Below are 13,541 nucleotides of genomic sequence, written 5' to 3' on the forward strand. Positions count from 1 at the left end.
GTTGCAGGCTCTGACTCACAACTATGGGAAGGAGTGGGTACTGACTGGGTTTTGGAGAGTATTCCCACTACTAAATTATATTTTTGCCTTGAAATTAGCTCACAACACTTCTGAAGATTCTCCTGCCAGAATTTGTTTCAATTACAAAGTAAGTACATGCAACAATGCAAAGAAACACAAAAATAACCTCTTCTTTTTGCTTTGAAAGGTTAAGGTGTAATACAAGAAGAGAGGAGTACAATTATTGTCAAATAAAATATTGCCTGAACACCTCCCTACTGGAAAGACTTTTAGAGAGTCTTCAGTTGCCTAGATGAGGAATCTCTGTTTATCTGAAAGACAACAGGAAATGAAGCTACAAGCTTATTTTGTCAAGACAGGCATGAAAAATGACACAACATACATAAAGCAGATCTTTCCACATTTTGATGCGTAGTTAACCACACGTCTTTGATTAAAAACACAAGACACTAATCTACTGTGCAGCACACTTGTATCTTTTCACCACAATAGGGCCTGAAAGACAGTAATTATTTTGGGAACTGTACAAAGCTACAGGATTAGTGCAGAAGAAAAAGACCCTAGCAGAGACAGGGCAAGTACTAAAGCAAGGAAAACCGCTTTTGGAGCAAAGGACCTCAATGAATGTGCAAAAACCCACGCCTAGCAGGTTAGAAGGAGATATTCCAGCTGATACAGCAGCAGGAGTTTGCCAGCTGTTGGCAAGAATCCTGTCCACAGTAATAATGTGAAGGCCCATCTCTTTTCTCAGCTAGGCTGTGTTAAGCACTCCATAACTGTTGTCTGAGATGCAAAACCCAAGGCCAAAAAACCCAGAGAATTAGATAAAAAAAACCCCAAAGATTTCACTCAAAACAATGAAAATTCAGGAACCTGTCAATTAGGAGAGCAACACTAGTCCAGTGTGCATATGGCTTACAGAAGAATATATTAACATACCTCTACACTGTATTTTTCTTTATCAACCAGAGACAAGCATAAGGCACACTAATGCAAAAAATCAATAGTATCATGCCAGCTCCTATTGGGAGGGAGTGGGAGGAGCAAAGAGTCTCAATGGTAGTTAAGATTATTTCAGAGAGAAAAAAACCCACTTGCTTGAGTTCTGTTGAATGATGGAAGCATGAAATAATTAAGATGGCTATGATGTATTAGATTATTGATTATTCACAGGGAAACTGTATTTAAGTGGAACAAGCACTCTCATCAGTAACTAAATTACTGCCCAGATCTGTCTGATAAAGACATCAGCAGACAAAAAGGTTGCTCTGCTCACACCAGAAAAAGAGAATACACTGACTTTCAACGTGATAAACATGTAATAGAGCTACCAGAATAGAAACATTTTACACAAATGAGAAAAACAGGCATTACCCAGCACAGATTTGAAAGAGAAGCAAATCTACTGAGAGGATGATTAATAAATATTTAAGTTCCTATGTTTTGAACAACGTGACCCCACTGAGCAATCTAAATAAAAGCAAAATGCTTATATAAGTTTGATTGCAGTATTCTTCTCTTTTCCTATTACTAATCTCATTGTATTAGCATGCTACCTTTTCATGCTTTTGCAAAATAAAACACTAATTGATTTTGAGCTATCCTGACTAATAATCAAAGATATCTGATTTTTCAAGGTAAGCTGATAAAAATAGTTTCATTCACACATGGATGTCTATCCAGCTGCACAGTAACAGCCATTAAATATTACACAGCACCCATGATAAAAACATAGAAGCTTCTTATTTGCAGACATATAATGCTATTACAATGTTGGAAGTTTCCATCAAAACATCAAGCTAAAATCCCAAATCAAACCCTTTTACACAGAGAAGGAAAAAATTACCAAACATAACATATAAAAAAAAATTAAAGTTATTTTTAGAAAATAAGGTATGATCATTCCTGAGTAGGGAAGGTGTCTTAGGCAGGTTTTCACATATCTGCTTTAACAATCACACAGGACTCACGGTAGTATTTTAAAGTTCGGAGCAAAACGAGAGACTGCAAAGATTTACAGTAAGATAAAATGCATACTGCTCTAACAGGCAAATTAACTTCAAAAGTGTGACATGAGAGTGCAGCCCAAAAAAACCACACACTGCTATCCCTACTTCGTCACACACAACAGCCTTCGGCATCTAAAGCACAGGTAAAAATAGCTCATAAAGGACATGAAACAACAGAAATTCATCCTGGATATAGGTCCAGGACAGCAGTGTCAGTTGTTCCTCGTAAGGCAGAGCATGCACTGACCCAGAAGGGATGCCTCTCAGCAGTTAGCAGAAATACAAAACAATAACACCCCACAATAACTTTAGCACTTCACTTGGGGAAAAAAAAAATCTTCCTTCTAGCAATAGCAAGAAAATAAAAAGAAAAGAAAAAAAAAAAAAAAGAAAAAAAGAAAAAAAACCCCAACCCCAGGATCTATCTTCCTAGCAGGACCACAGCCTGGGACATGTAGGAATGTTAATTGAAAGAGCTCCTACACCCTCCCGTATCAGGAATTCTTTGTTGCCTTACAGTACATTGGAAGGACGGTCATATTTAAAACTAAAAAAATCAGGCTGTGTCTCCGGAAGAATGCAAAGGAGCCCCTGAATGAGTAAGAAGGAAAGCACATTACCTTTAGCAAGTCTCCTCAGGATCTGACAGCGGCATTTGAAAGAGACAGCTATCATTCTGGCTGCCTGCCTCCCCTGGCAAAGCACGCTCGGGGCTCTGCTTGGGTGAATGCAGCAGCAGCAGCCTGTGAATTCCTCCTCCCGCACATACCAGGCAAAAGGTAGCCCCGGCGGGGAGTGACAAAGCTTAATTCCTCTTGGCTGATGCAGAGATCAGCTCCGTGTCATCTGGCAAAGCTGTGTCATTCACTACTAGCGCCGTCACCACCACCTGCATCAGGAGATGCAGGGCTTAAAAAGCCATATTTCTTTACAAGCTAGAAAGCATCTAGCTGCACACACACAGACACGGATATTAGAGGGACACATCTCTGGGGACACATCCCCAGCCTCTCGCATTTCCTGACCCTGCAGGGAGTGATGGTAGCTGTGCCAGGCAAAGGGCCCCACATTTCAACAAGACATGGTGATTTTTCTCCTCTTTCCTCGTATCTATCCTTTCCCTCAGTGTCTCCTCTGGATAAATAGGGCAAAACCACCAGGAATCCTACTTCTGGGAGATAATGAGCCCATTCAAACGGAAATATTCTAATCAAAGCATATTAAAGATTCAATCCTACTGATCTATAAGAAAGAAAAAAGAAAAAGCCTGATTTGATAACCAGGAAAGCTTTTTGACAGTTGTAGACAAGTATATTACAGCCGGTGGAGCACAGACCACAGGGGGAGGGAGAGAGTAGAGGGAATTGATGGATTGTTGTGTGTAGGCAGGACCACCAAGCATTTGATCAAACAAAAATGAAATTATGCTGAATAGAAAACACACAGCGAATCGAGTCTTCTGTGTTCACTAAAGGGAAAGAGAGCAGATTTTAGAGCAGCTGAACTGGCCAAATATTGCACCATTTGTAAGATTTCTTCAGCTCACAAGGAGTTTTATGCCCTCATGCCTATTCAAACAGCAAATTAACCTGCTTTTACTATCCATCCAGAAAATTATGAAGCAGAGCATACCACTTAAAGTAGAGTTCCATACCACCTTTATGGACAAAACTCCATACCCATTCTAAAAACCAAGCAAGCAGACCAAAATATTCCATATAGAATTTTTCATATCAAATCTATGGACAAACTCCAAGTCCTGCACCAGATACTCTCTTTTAAGAACAACAGATAATTATTTATTTCTCAAGATTTATGCTTCACTTGAACAATATATTTTAAACTGTCTTCATATATTCTGTCCCATTCACACGCTTTGATTACAAAATCACTTAGTTTATCTTCTGCCATCTTTTATCCACCACTGTATTTAATGTTATGGTCCAGTGTCATGGTGCACATCTTCTACCACCAGAGAGAGAAATCCAGGAGAAATCCAACTCAAACTACTATTACAGTGATTGTTTTTCTTATTTTTGTTTTATTTGTTAGAGCAATAGCCATATATCCAAGGGTAAGGTGAAACATTCCATCAGCACCGCTGCAATTGCCTAGACAAACCTGGTGAAAATAGATTTTATTTCATTCTCATTAAAACCAGATAGGAGTAATCGAGTCATCTGTTCACCAACCTTGTTATTGCTTCTTGTAGCTGCTCTTGTACCAGAGAGACACGAAACCCAACCAGCAGAACAGCAGATGCACCTGAAGGCGTGAACCGATGGCTCCATCCTTGGAACCACAGACTTCTGGCCAAGGATGGACAGGGCATACTTGCTGCTCTCATTCTGCAGACTGGCATCCAGAATCTTTATTACTGCCTTTTCATCTGCCAGATGCCTGACCTCGATGCCATAAACCTTGCTGGACCCAGGCAGACTAGTTTGAACACTTGCCCTTAACCCACTGGTAACCAGAAGACACTGCCAAGATGATCGTTTGGCAGCCCTAACATTTGTTCTTTGACTCTTCCCAGTCAGCTGTAGGGTCCACATTGTCTACTCTAGGCCGTAAGGTCTCCACTCCCACCTCTTTGCATATGAACCTGCCAGCATCAGTGCTGGGTGAGCCTGCAGGGCTCATTCTGCCCTTCAAAAGAAGATGAATTTGGTGAGCAGGATTCAAATCAAGAGTCCACTTTTGTGCAATATTACCATAATTGAAGACTTCTGCTGGGCAGAAAATGGCAAGAGGTTGTACCTACACCATGAGGAAGAGCAGCTTGCTGCTTGTCTTTGTGATCTGACTTCAAGGTTCAGCCCCTTTGGCAGAAGGTGAAAAACAGAGGACAGTTTCAGAGCTAAGAGGCTGCAAAAGAAAAACTTCAGACACCAGAGGAAAATCAAGACTTTAGGTAAGGAAATGCTGAGTCCCAATGGGATTAGGTAGAAATGTGTAAAACTGTAATAATTGTACAGAAACTGTGATATATATGCAAAACCTGCAGCAGACTTGGTCAGATAAAGCTTTACTAACAATTAAAGGATACATTAATTCCTTGATCCAAAAAGCTTATTGTATTGTTTACTACTTCTAGCTTGTGTGTATGTTAAGCAGTCTCTGAAGCACAGCAATAGTCACTTCCAACCAAGTCAATAGGATAATTTTTTTGCTTTTGTTTCTTCAGACAATTTTACTGTCCTTGCCAAGGGAGGTCATGTATGGATTTGAATTTCTCGAAAAGGTTTCAGAAGACAAAGAATTCATACTTCAAATCCAGCACGGAACATAATTATCTATTGTATATACTGCATATTTTTTCCTCATTTTTGCTAGGTCTAAAAAAGATCCAGTTATTGGAACAATTTCTAAAATATTCACTCATGATAGACATAGTTTTATCACCTTCTTTCAGCACCTTCTTTCAGGACAACAATTATGAGGATTAACACAACTGTTCTTGTCCAAAGTCCTACTCCTGAAATTAATTTAACTATACCTCATGTGTTAATATGTATTTTTTTAACAAATTAAGTATTTTGTGGTTTTTAAATGTTTCAAAATTCCAAAGACAGCCATCATTTTCTGAAGTGTCATTCATTCAGCTCTGTAGCTGGAATCAGCTGGTTTCAGGAAGAAAAAGGGCAGAGGAGGTAAAAACAAAAAGGTATCTAATATAGTATTAGGAAATCAAAAACACTCAGACATACTAAAAATTATTTATAGTCTATATAACACAGCTTAAACTCTTATTAATTATATTTCTTCCTTATTAATTAACTCAGCTACATATATAGTGACAATTTTCTCTGGACTCATTTCTGTAAAAATCGTTTTTCATTGTGATCCTTTCGGGCAGCAGCATGAATTTATATCACTTTTATTGCTGTATTCACTCCTTTTTTTAGAAGTCTGAAAGACTATTTTTAAATATATAACACACAAATATGTTATCAACTGAATTTTCATTCCTAAGTAGAAGGTCACTAGATGAAAGAAGCTTATATTTTCATACGGTAAGACAGGCAGTGTAATATACGTATCCTATTTAACACAAACTTCTGATTAATCTTATCAGATCACATTAGCTGAAATAAATGAATCAAAAAATGTTACTATCTATTACACTTCTCTGTAGGATAAAAAAAAAGTAATAAAATGTCTCTAAATTAAATTGAAGATTAAAATCTTTATACAGTGTGACATTCAGATACAATGAGGAAATTTCTGTAAAGAACCAGTATTCAATGAAGAATACAAATTCTGCAAAATATGAAATTGTCTTTCAGGGGAAAAAAAGAGTTTTCAAAAAATGTACTTCTTACATAGAATACACACCCTTCTGTTTCACAGGAATATACAAACCCGGAAGACACCCTAGGTATAATTCCACTCATGCTGTATCAAACATTTCCTTTCATACAGTGACTGAACAACACCTTAAAACCAGTTCCACACCATCCCCTCTTTCACTTGTCAGGGAATTTGTCCACATGAGCTGCTATAATTGGTTTTGGATGTCGCATGCTCCTGTTTTTCTTTATGCCCTAAGTTTGTGTGTGACCACAGCAAAGCAGATGCACCACAGAGAACACATTTAGTCACAGCAATGTTCACCACAGACCCAGACCTTTAAAGAAAGCCACCCATGGGGTTCAGTGCAGACAGAGATGTCTGCACAGAGATGATACAACAGTATCAGTAAAACATTAAGGCAACGAGAAAGACATGCAGATATCAAGTCAGGAAGAAACACTGATATCTGCTGGATCTACCTGCATTAGAAAATTGAAATGAAGTATTATGAAATGTGAACACATAAGGATTTTGTACAAGTCAGTTTTTTTTTTTTTTACAAGTTACCACTGGCATCTACCACATTAGTCAAATGGAAAGTCAGATTTTTAAGGAACAAAAAGACCTAATTTAGCTCTGAAAATAACAAATTGCTATATGGATACTTCTGGTTTGAAAACTGAAACACTTCCACTATAGTGTTTGATACAACCTTATAACAATACCAGAATGCCTATCTGAACAAAATTTTTCATCCCAAATAGAAGAGCTGTATTCCCATTCAGCAGCAGGCTCAGTCAGTCCAGCATTTTGCAATGAATACTGCTCTATTAGGAAGATTCCCCTTCACTACAGGGAGAAGGAATAAAAAGGCGAGTGAAATAAAGACACCCTGTTATTCCCCAGTGCTCAGATTATCAAAAAAGACAACTTGTCAGCTTTGCATAATTTGGAGGATGTTCTAAATTTACATTTTTATTAAATCAACTACAGCAGCTATTTTCTAGCTTTATAACCATCTCTGCAACACTGATGGGTAATTTCACGCAGACACTGCAGCAGAATGCTTTACAGGTCATTAGGAGTCATAAAAGCTGCTCTGGCTTCAGAAGAGCCTCACTGGAGAACACGTCAAGCACGAGGTGCAGCATGTTGCAAAGCAAGGACGTGTGTGTGTCAAGTGGCTAACAGATGACAGGAATACATCTGTTAAAGATCTAAGTTGATGCCAAAACACTGTTGCATAGCACTACACAAGTATTTTAGCTTCACTGCCTAGGAAGAGATTAGGAAAAATAATTTAGGGGTTACAAGTTAAAAACCACCAAAATCTTCATTTATTTGCTCCAAGCAATGTTAACATTTTTGAATCAGTAGATATTAAATAAGTGGTGATAAAATCAGTCAATATTGCCACATCCGGGGATGGCTTTTTGTTCAAGTGTTTTACTACACAGCAGATTCACATTTTAATTTACTTTTTTTAAAGTCTGATTTAACAATATATTTTAAAAAATTATAATGTAGTATTAAAGGAGAGAGAGAAGACATACATCTTTTCTACATGAAAATAATCTCCACTGAACATTACCCTTTAGCACAACCTAAGGAACAGCATTGCCTACATTACCCTTTACAAGAATACCACACCAGAGATTTACAAAAAAATCTTTATCTTACCAGTCTGTTTCAATTGCTGGCAAAAAATTAAACCTGTTCGTTTTAGTGAAATTGTGTTGCTATACAAAGGTTAAGAGATGTTTCTTACTAGAAAAATAGCTTAAAAAAACCTTTGAGTACTACTTTGACTTTTCACTTCATTTCAGCTACTAGCAAACACACTGGTCAGCTTTTTCCACTCTTTCTTAGCCACAAATATTTGTTTAAAAATAATTACAGGCTTAAAAGATTTGGAAAATGTGGAGATGCTGCATACACTATGAAAATTAGAAACTTTAGCAGCAGAAGTATGTTGTAGTCTCTCAAAGGTAACTTCCAACATAGTCACAACTAAATTGAAATTTGTTTCAGAAACAAGTTATCATCATCATCCTTGCATCGTTTGGGTTGGCACAGGCCTTAGACATCATCTAGATTCAATCTCACTGCCATTCACTAGACCAGGTTGCTCAGAACCCCATCCAAACTGGCCTTGAACACTTCCAGAGATGAGCCATCCAAAACTTCTCTGGGCATCCTGTTCCAGTGTCTCACAACCCTCACCATAACAAATTCCTTTCTAAGATCTAACTTAAATCCCTCCTCTCTTAGGTTAAAAACGTTCCCCCTAATCCCATCACTATCTGTCCATGCAAAAAAATGCCATCTCTCTTTTTTTAAGCTCCCTTAATTACTGGAAGGTGCTCTAAGCTCTCCCTGAAGCCTTCTCTTCTCCAGGCTGAATAACCTGAGGTCTCTCAGCCAAGTCTTCACAGAAGGGGTACTCCAGGACTATGTTTATGGGCTTCTGGACTTGCTCCAGGTCCATGTACTTACACTGAGTGCCCCAGAGCTGGGTTCAGTAGAGTCTCACCAGAGCAGAGCAGAGGGGCAGAATGCCCTCCCTCGCCCTGCTGGCCCCAGGTTGGGGGTTGGCCTTCTGGGCTGCGAGCTCACATTGCTGGGTCATGTTGGGCTTCTCATCAACCAACATGCCCGAGTCCTTCTCAGCAGGGCTGCTCGCAATCCCTTCTCTGCCCAGCCTGTACTTGTGCTCAGGATTGCCTCAACCCACGTGCACCTTGCATCAAGTCTCTTCACAAAATCAAGAGCATACAAATCAGTTACCGCTGCATTTCTAGTACGGACACGTCTCTACCCTTTCTTTGGTTTTGTTTACAATGACAGAAGAGAGTGCTCACTTTCTGGAGTGTTACTAATAATTTGTCCTTCCATGTTCTGAACTGACAGTAAAAAACCTGAAATCTGTCAAAATAAAATGAAATAAACCAAATACAAAGCAGTCTGTCTGCCCTGTCAGCAGAAGCAGCAGTGAAAGCACTAGGTACTGTGCTTTCCAGGATGCTTGTAGATCCCATGGAGAGAAACAGCAAGTAACGACCCTGTTCATTGAACACAATCAGCCCAGCATGGGCTCCTGCCAGCCACATGCATATAATTACAGGCTTGGGGATTTAACCTAATCTCAAAACTAAAGGATGACTCTGTCTTACAAGTAGCTTCCACATGCTGGACTACATGGTTAAAGACTCCTGTAATTACAATTTCTGTAAGGCTTTGTACTTTGTAGAGGTTTTTTTTAATTAATTAAAATGATGACCTTTCAACTGCTACATCAGTCTCTAACAAAACAAAGCTAAGCATTCCCTCAAAAGTACCATACTGGAAGCGGAAACTCTCTCTTAGCAGAGACTTAGCAGAAAACAGCTGCTTCTACTCTCATTAAAAAAAAAAAAAAAAAAAAAAAAAAAAATTCTACTAAAAATCACTTAAACAAAAGTGGAATAATTGTACCTTTATCTAACTATACTGCTTTGTTCCCATATTCTTATCAACCTATTAGGCAGCCATGAAACTGGAATATTGCACTAGAAAACAAAATGTGTATTTGGAGGTATGAGTCTAGAATGTAAAGTCACTTAATCTACTACAAGAGATTTTTTTTAGGAATTAACTCTGCAAGTTTTTATGTGCAAATCTTTATATTCAAGATATGGTCAAAAAGGATGGCAATGGAATATTACAGCTCAAGAGATGTAGCAAAAAGAAAGGATGGCAAAAGCAGTTTTGACTGGCAATAGCTTCAAGCCTCTGCAAGATGAAGGGAAATTCTGATTCATTACCGTGTGCAAGCTGCAGGAAGACATGGCAGCAGCTGCTTTACTGGAACAGAATGGATTTCTGTACTGAAATTGGATGCACACTGGATGCTTGCCTGCAGCTTGAGAAGCTGCCAGCCAATTGGCACCAACCACTGCACTTTCCCAGGCCACATGGACTATTCCATCCCCAAAGTAGAACTGGTACTGGGAAAACCAGGGAGTGTATCCCAGAATGTTATATGACTATAAAAACAGCTGAGCAGATAATTTCAAGATAAGCCAACAACTTGCAACTGTGGCAAGAGATTTAATGCAATAATTTCTTGTATAACTGGGGGCAGACTGAGAACAAGAATAGAAAAGATTGCTACCTGCCTTGTGTACAGAGACCTACACTAGAACCCGATATTCAGCTCTGCCATGTGTAATGGCATTTGCGTGCTTTAGATTTGTTTTTAGAAGACTGAAAAACTGGACAGGGTGCAGAAAATAACATCAAGAGTGATTTGACCAATAAAAAGTCTTGTGCAGAAGTATACTCAGAAAGTATGATATCAGAATGGGAGAGTTAGGACAGTGACCTGATTAGACAGTGCCTAAGAGCTGTCATGGGATGGACACACTGAGCGCTCAAGAGCTTCTATATCACTTGATAGACAAGTGTTAAAATTCAAACTAGTTGCTTGCCGATTGGAAGACCTACTGACAGAAAAAAATTACCAAAATGGTTCTGGAATATGTATTTTTGCAAAAGATCAGTTATTTGACCTGCTGTAACAGTAACAGGCTGGATGTCACAATCTGCTTAAGCATCTTATGCGTCCTCTCTTATCTTAGAAGGCAAATGAAGCAAGATACAAGATTTTTAATGGCCTCCTACTGCCTGTAACTACTGCTTTGACTAAGAGAAATAGACACCATTAAAAAATGGACTGGAAGAGTTTTCAGACTATTTTCATCCTTAAAATATTAAATCAGGTTTGCACATGGAATGTTGTACAAATAAAAGACTGGACTAGCTATATATAGATAAACATAATGTTTTATCAAATATATAATTAACACTAATATAAAAATCTTATTATAATCAGAATCCTTAATGTGCTAGAAAAAGTGCCCCATTACACACCACAATTACTCCCATTCTCAAAATGCTGACATTTCAAAAGCAAGGAAACCCTTCTGTGCACCATCCCCAGCCACACACATCCTCTCCCTTTTGCTGTAAAAGAAGAGGTAGGCTCCACAGCAAGAGGCAGAAAACACACATGAGCAAAGTAACACAAAGCATGTTATTTACATCAGGAAAATTCATATATGCTATACATATATAGCATGTATGACTCATAGGAAATTATCACCATGCTTTTCTCCCAAGTCATCAAAACAAAGGAAAGGTTCTTATGCATAGGGTTGAAATATTTGTAACGTAGGTCTCAAAAGTGAAAGGCTGATAGCCTCAAGCTTGTTTTAGTGTTATTCCTCCATGGATCATTAATGCTTTAGTGGTGTCCCACTGCTATTCATCACACCTTTAATAGTTCCTTTTAAAATATTCTTCAAAAAACTAGCTTGCCTAGATAACATCAACGCTTAAAAGTCCGTATACAATATTTATCTCTTTATTATTTATCAGTTTTGTTTCCTCTCCTTTTTTTTTTTTTTTTTTAATAATAGAAATCCTAAAATCTCTGAAGGTAAATATGGTGTTGTATACAAAAATGATCAATAAAAAATTATCCAGCTGGGAACAGCTAGATACAAGAAGAAAACAGTGCATTCCAGAACAGCCTAATGCAAAACTGAAATATGCCATTCAGCAAAACAAATGTTACCCTTGCAAAATTAAAAGTGTAACAGAAAAAAAAAAGCACTGGTCTTCCTGTATTATTGAGGATGTATCACCCATAAATTATCAACTAGTAACAAATCCCTGTTTTATTTAATTTTCTAATACTCCAACATTTTTATACAAAAACCCTCTCACACATTTCTTTTGCACTGTCAGGTATGAAATTAGAGCTTATCAATGAACACCAAACTTCAAGTTCTGTATTACATCCTCATTAACCAACTAGTAATTTTGAACTTGCGTATCTTCTTTAAGATCACAAACAACCCCATCTTGAATTCCTGATGAGTTCAAAGGTCTCAGACTGGCTTCAGGGTCTTGAGAAGAGTTCCAGGTTGGACTCTCCTCAGTGTCTCGGCCCGCTGCCCACACATGGGCTGTACCACCACAGCACAGCCCTGCCATCCACACTGCTTTGGAAGCTGCTACCTTGCTTCTTCATGTCACACAGTAAAAAATCTTCTTTTTTGAGCATGTTTCACATGACTCAGTAAGAATCAGTGCAAATTCCTTAAAAATAATTTTATTTTCCCCCTTACTTTTCTGTAACAACTATGACCTTTCAAATCTTCCCTTAGAACTTTCCTCTCTCCATAGATATCTGGGTTCTTCTAATAATCATTGTATGCAAATATTCTATACACACAAATTTTTAACTTTTGCAACAAGTCAGACATGAAATCCATCTGCTTTTTACTGAACCCTTTCTGTTCACTCCTGTGTTTCAATATGAAAACAGCCATAATTACATTTAACAGCCTTGGTGCTGTCCAGCAGACACCTGAGTAAGTAAAGGGCAGTTATTTTCCTATGCCTGTGACATGACCTTTCTTAGTACAGGATTAGCTACTCCCTTTTGCAAGTATTGCTGCTATTAGTGATTAGCAAGCCTAACTGCTATTTCTCTACATGTGCTGGTCCCTCTAAGCACTGCTGCTTTCCCAGTATTTCATTCATAGCATATCATCGTATCTTGGATTCCTTCCCCATAGACACATTTACTTGCCAAGTCATATGATATTCTTCTGCATAGTAGACATTTCTAGTTGTTTTAAAGACTAGTTAAAGACATCTCCATTCTTATTACTATGTAGGTCTTCTGATCTAATTTAATTTGCTAATTTTATCAACAGTTAACGAGGGCGTTAAATCACTACTGCTGTCTTTATCCTTGAGTCAGCTCCTGGGGGTGTTTCTCAACCAACTCATCTTGAGGTATTTTCCCCTTTTAGATCATGAGCATTTAAAATACACCAAATGTTTTAAAAGACGCAAAAACATCTTGCAGAGTTGCATCAAGCAACAGTACTTCTTCCATTAATTTTGTATTATGTCCCAAACTGTGACAGTTCATTATTTACAAATCTATACTGCTTATTAACTATTGTTCACATTACCTTCAAGACCTGAAATCCTTCTCCCTCTTTAATGCTTAGTCAATATTTATTTCATTACTGAAATTTTATAGACACCAGCACTAAATCAAGGAGAAGATTATGGCCAAAACTTCTTTCTTTCTTTCTTCTAAACTTGTCTTTTTTTTCCCCCTCTCCTCTTTTTAAGTGCACATATTAGTGTTTT

The 13,541-nt window shown here is 38.0% G+C and overlaps 1 protein-coding gene across 19 annotated transcripts in view; it reads right to left on the reverse strand.

The window, feature by feature from the left end:
* GRIP1 (glutamate receptor interacting protein 1) overlaps positions 1 to 13,541 on the reverse strand; it is a 328,821-nt gene that overhangs the window by 145,914 nt on the left and 169,366 nt on the right. For 2 of the 19 annotated variants that reach the window (XM_030259223.4, XM_030259160.4), the window contains exon 1: positions 2,651 to 9,741. The exons of 16 other annotated variants lie outside the window; for them this stretch is intronic. In XM_030259223.4, coding sequence (XP_030115083.3) covers positions 2,651 to 2,705 — 55 coding nt within the window. In that variant the 5' untranslated portion in view covers positions 2,706 to 9,741. Of the gene's footprint in view, positions 1 to 2,650; positions 9,742 to 13,541 lie in introns of those variants that run through there. One more of the 19 variants, XM_030259197.4, reaches the window with a different exon arrangement.

Source organism: Taeniopygia guttata, chromosome 1A (assembly GCF_048771995.1).
Source record: "Taeniopygia guttata chromosome 1A, bTaeGut7.mat, whole genome shotgun sequence".
Taxonomy (NCBI): domain Eukaryota; kingdom Metazoa; phylum Chordata; class Aves; order Passeriformes; family Estrildidae; genus Taeniopygia; species Taeniopygia guttata.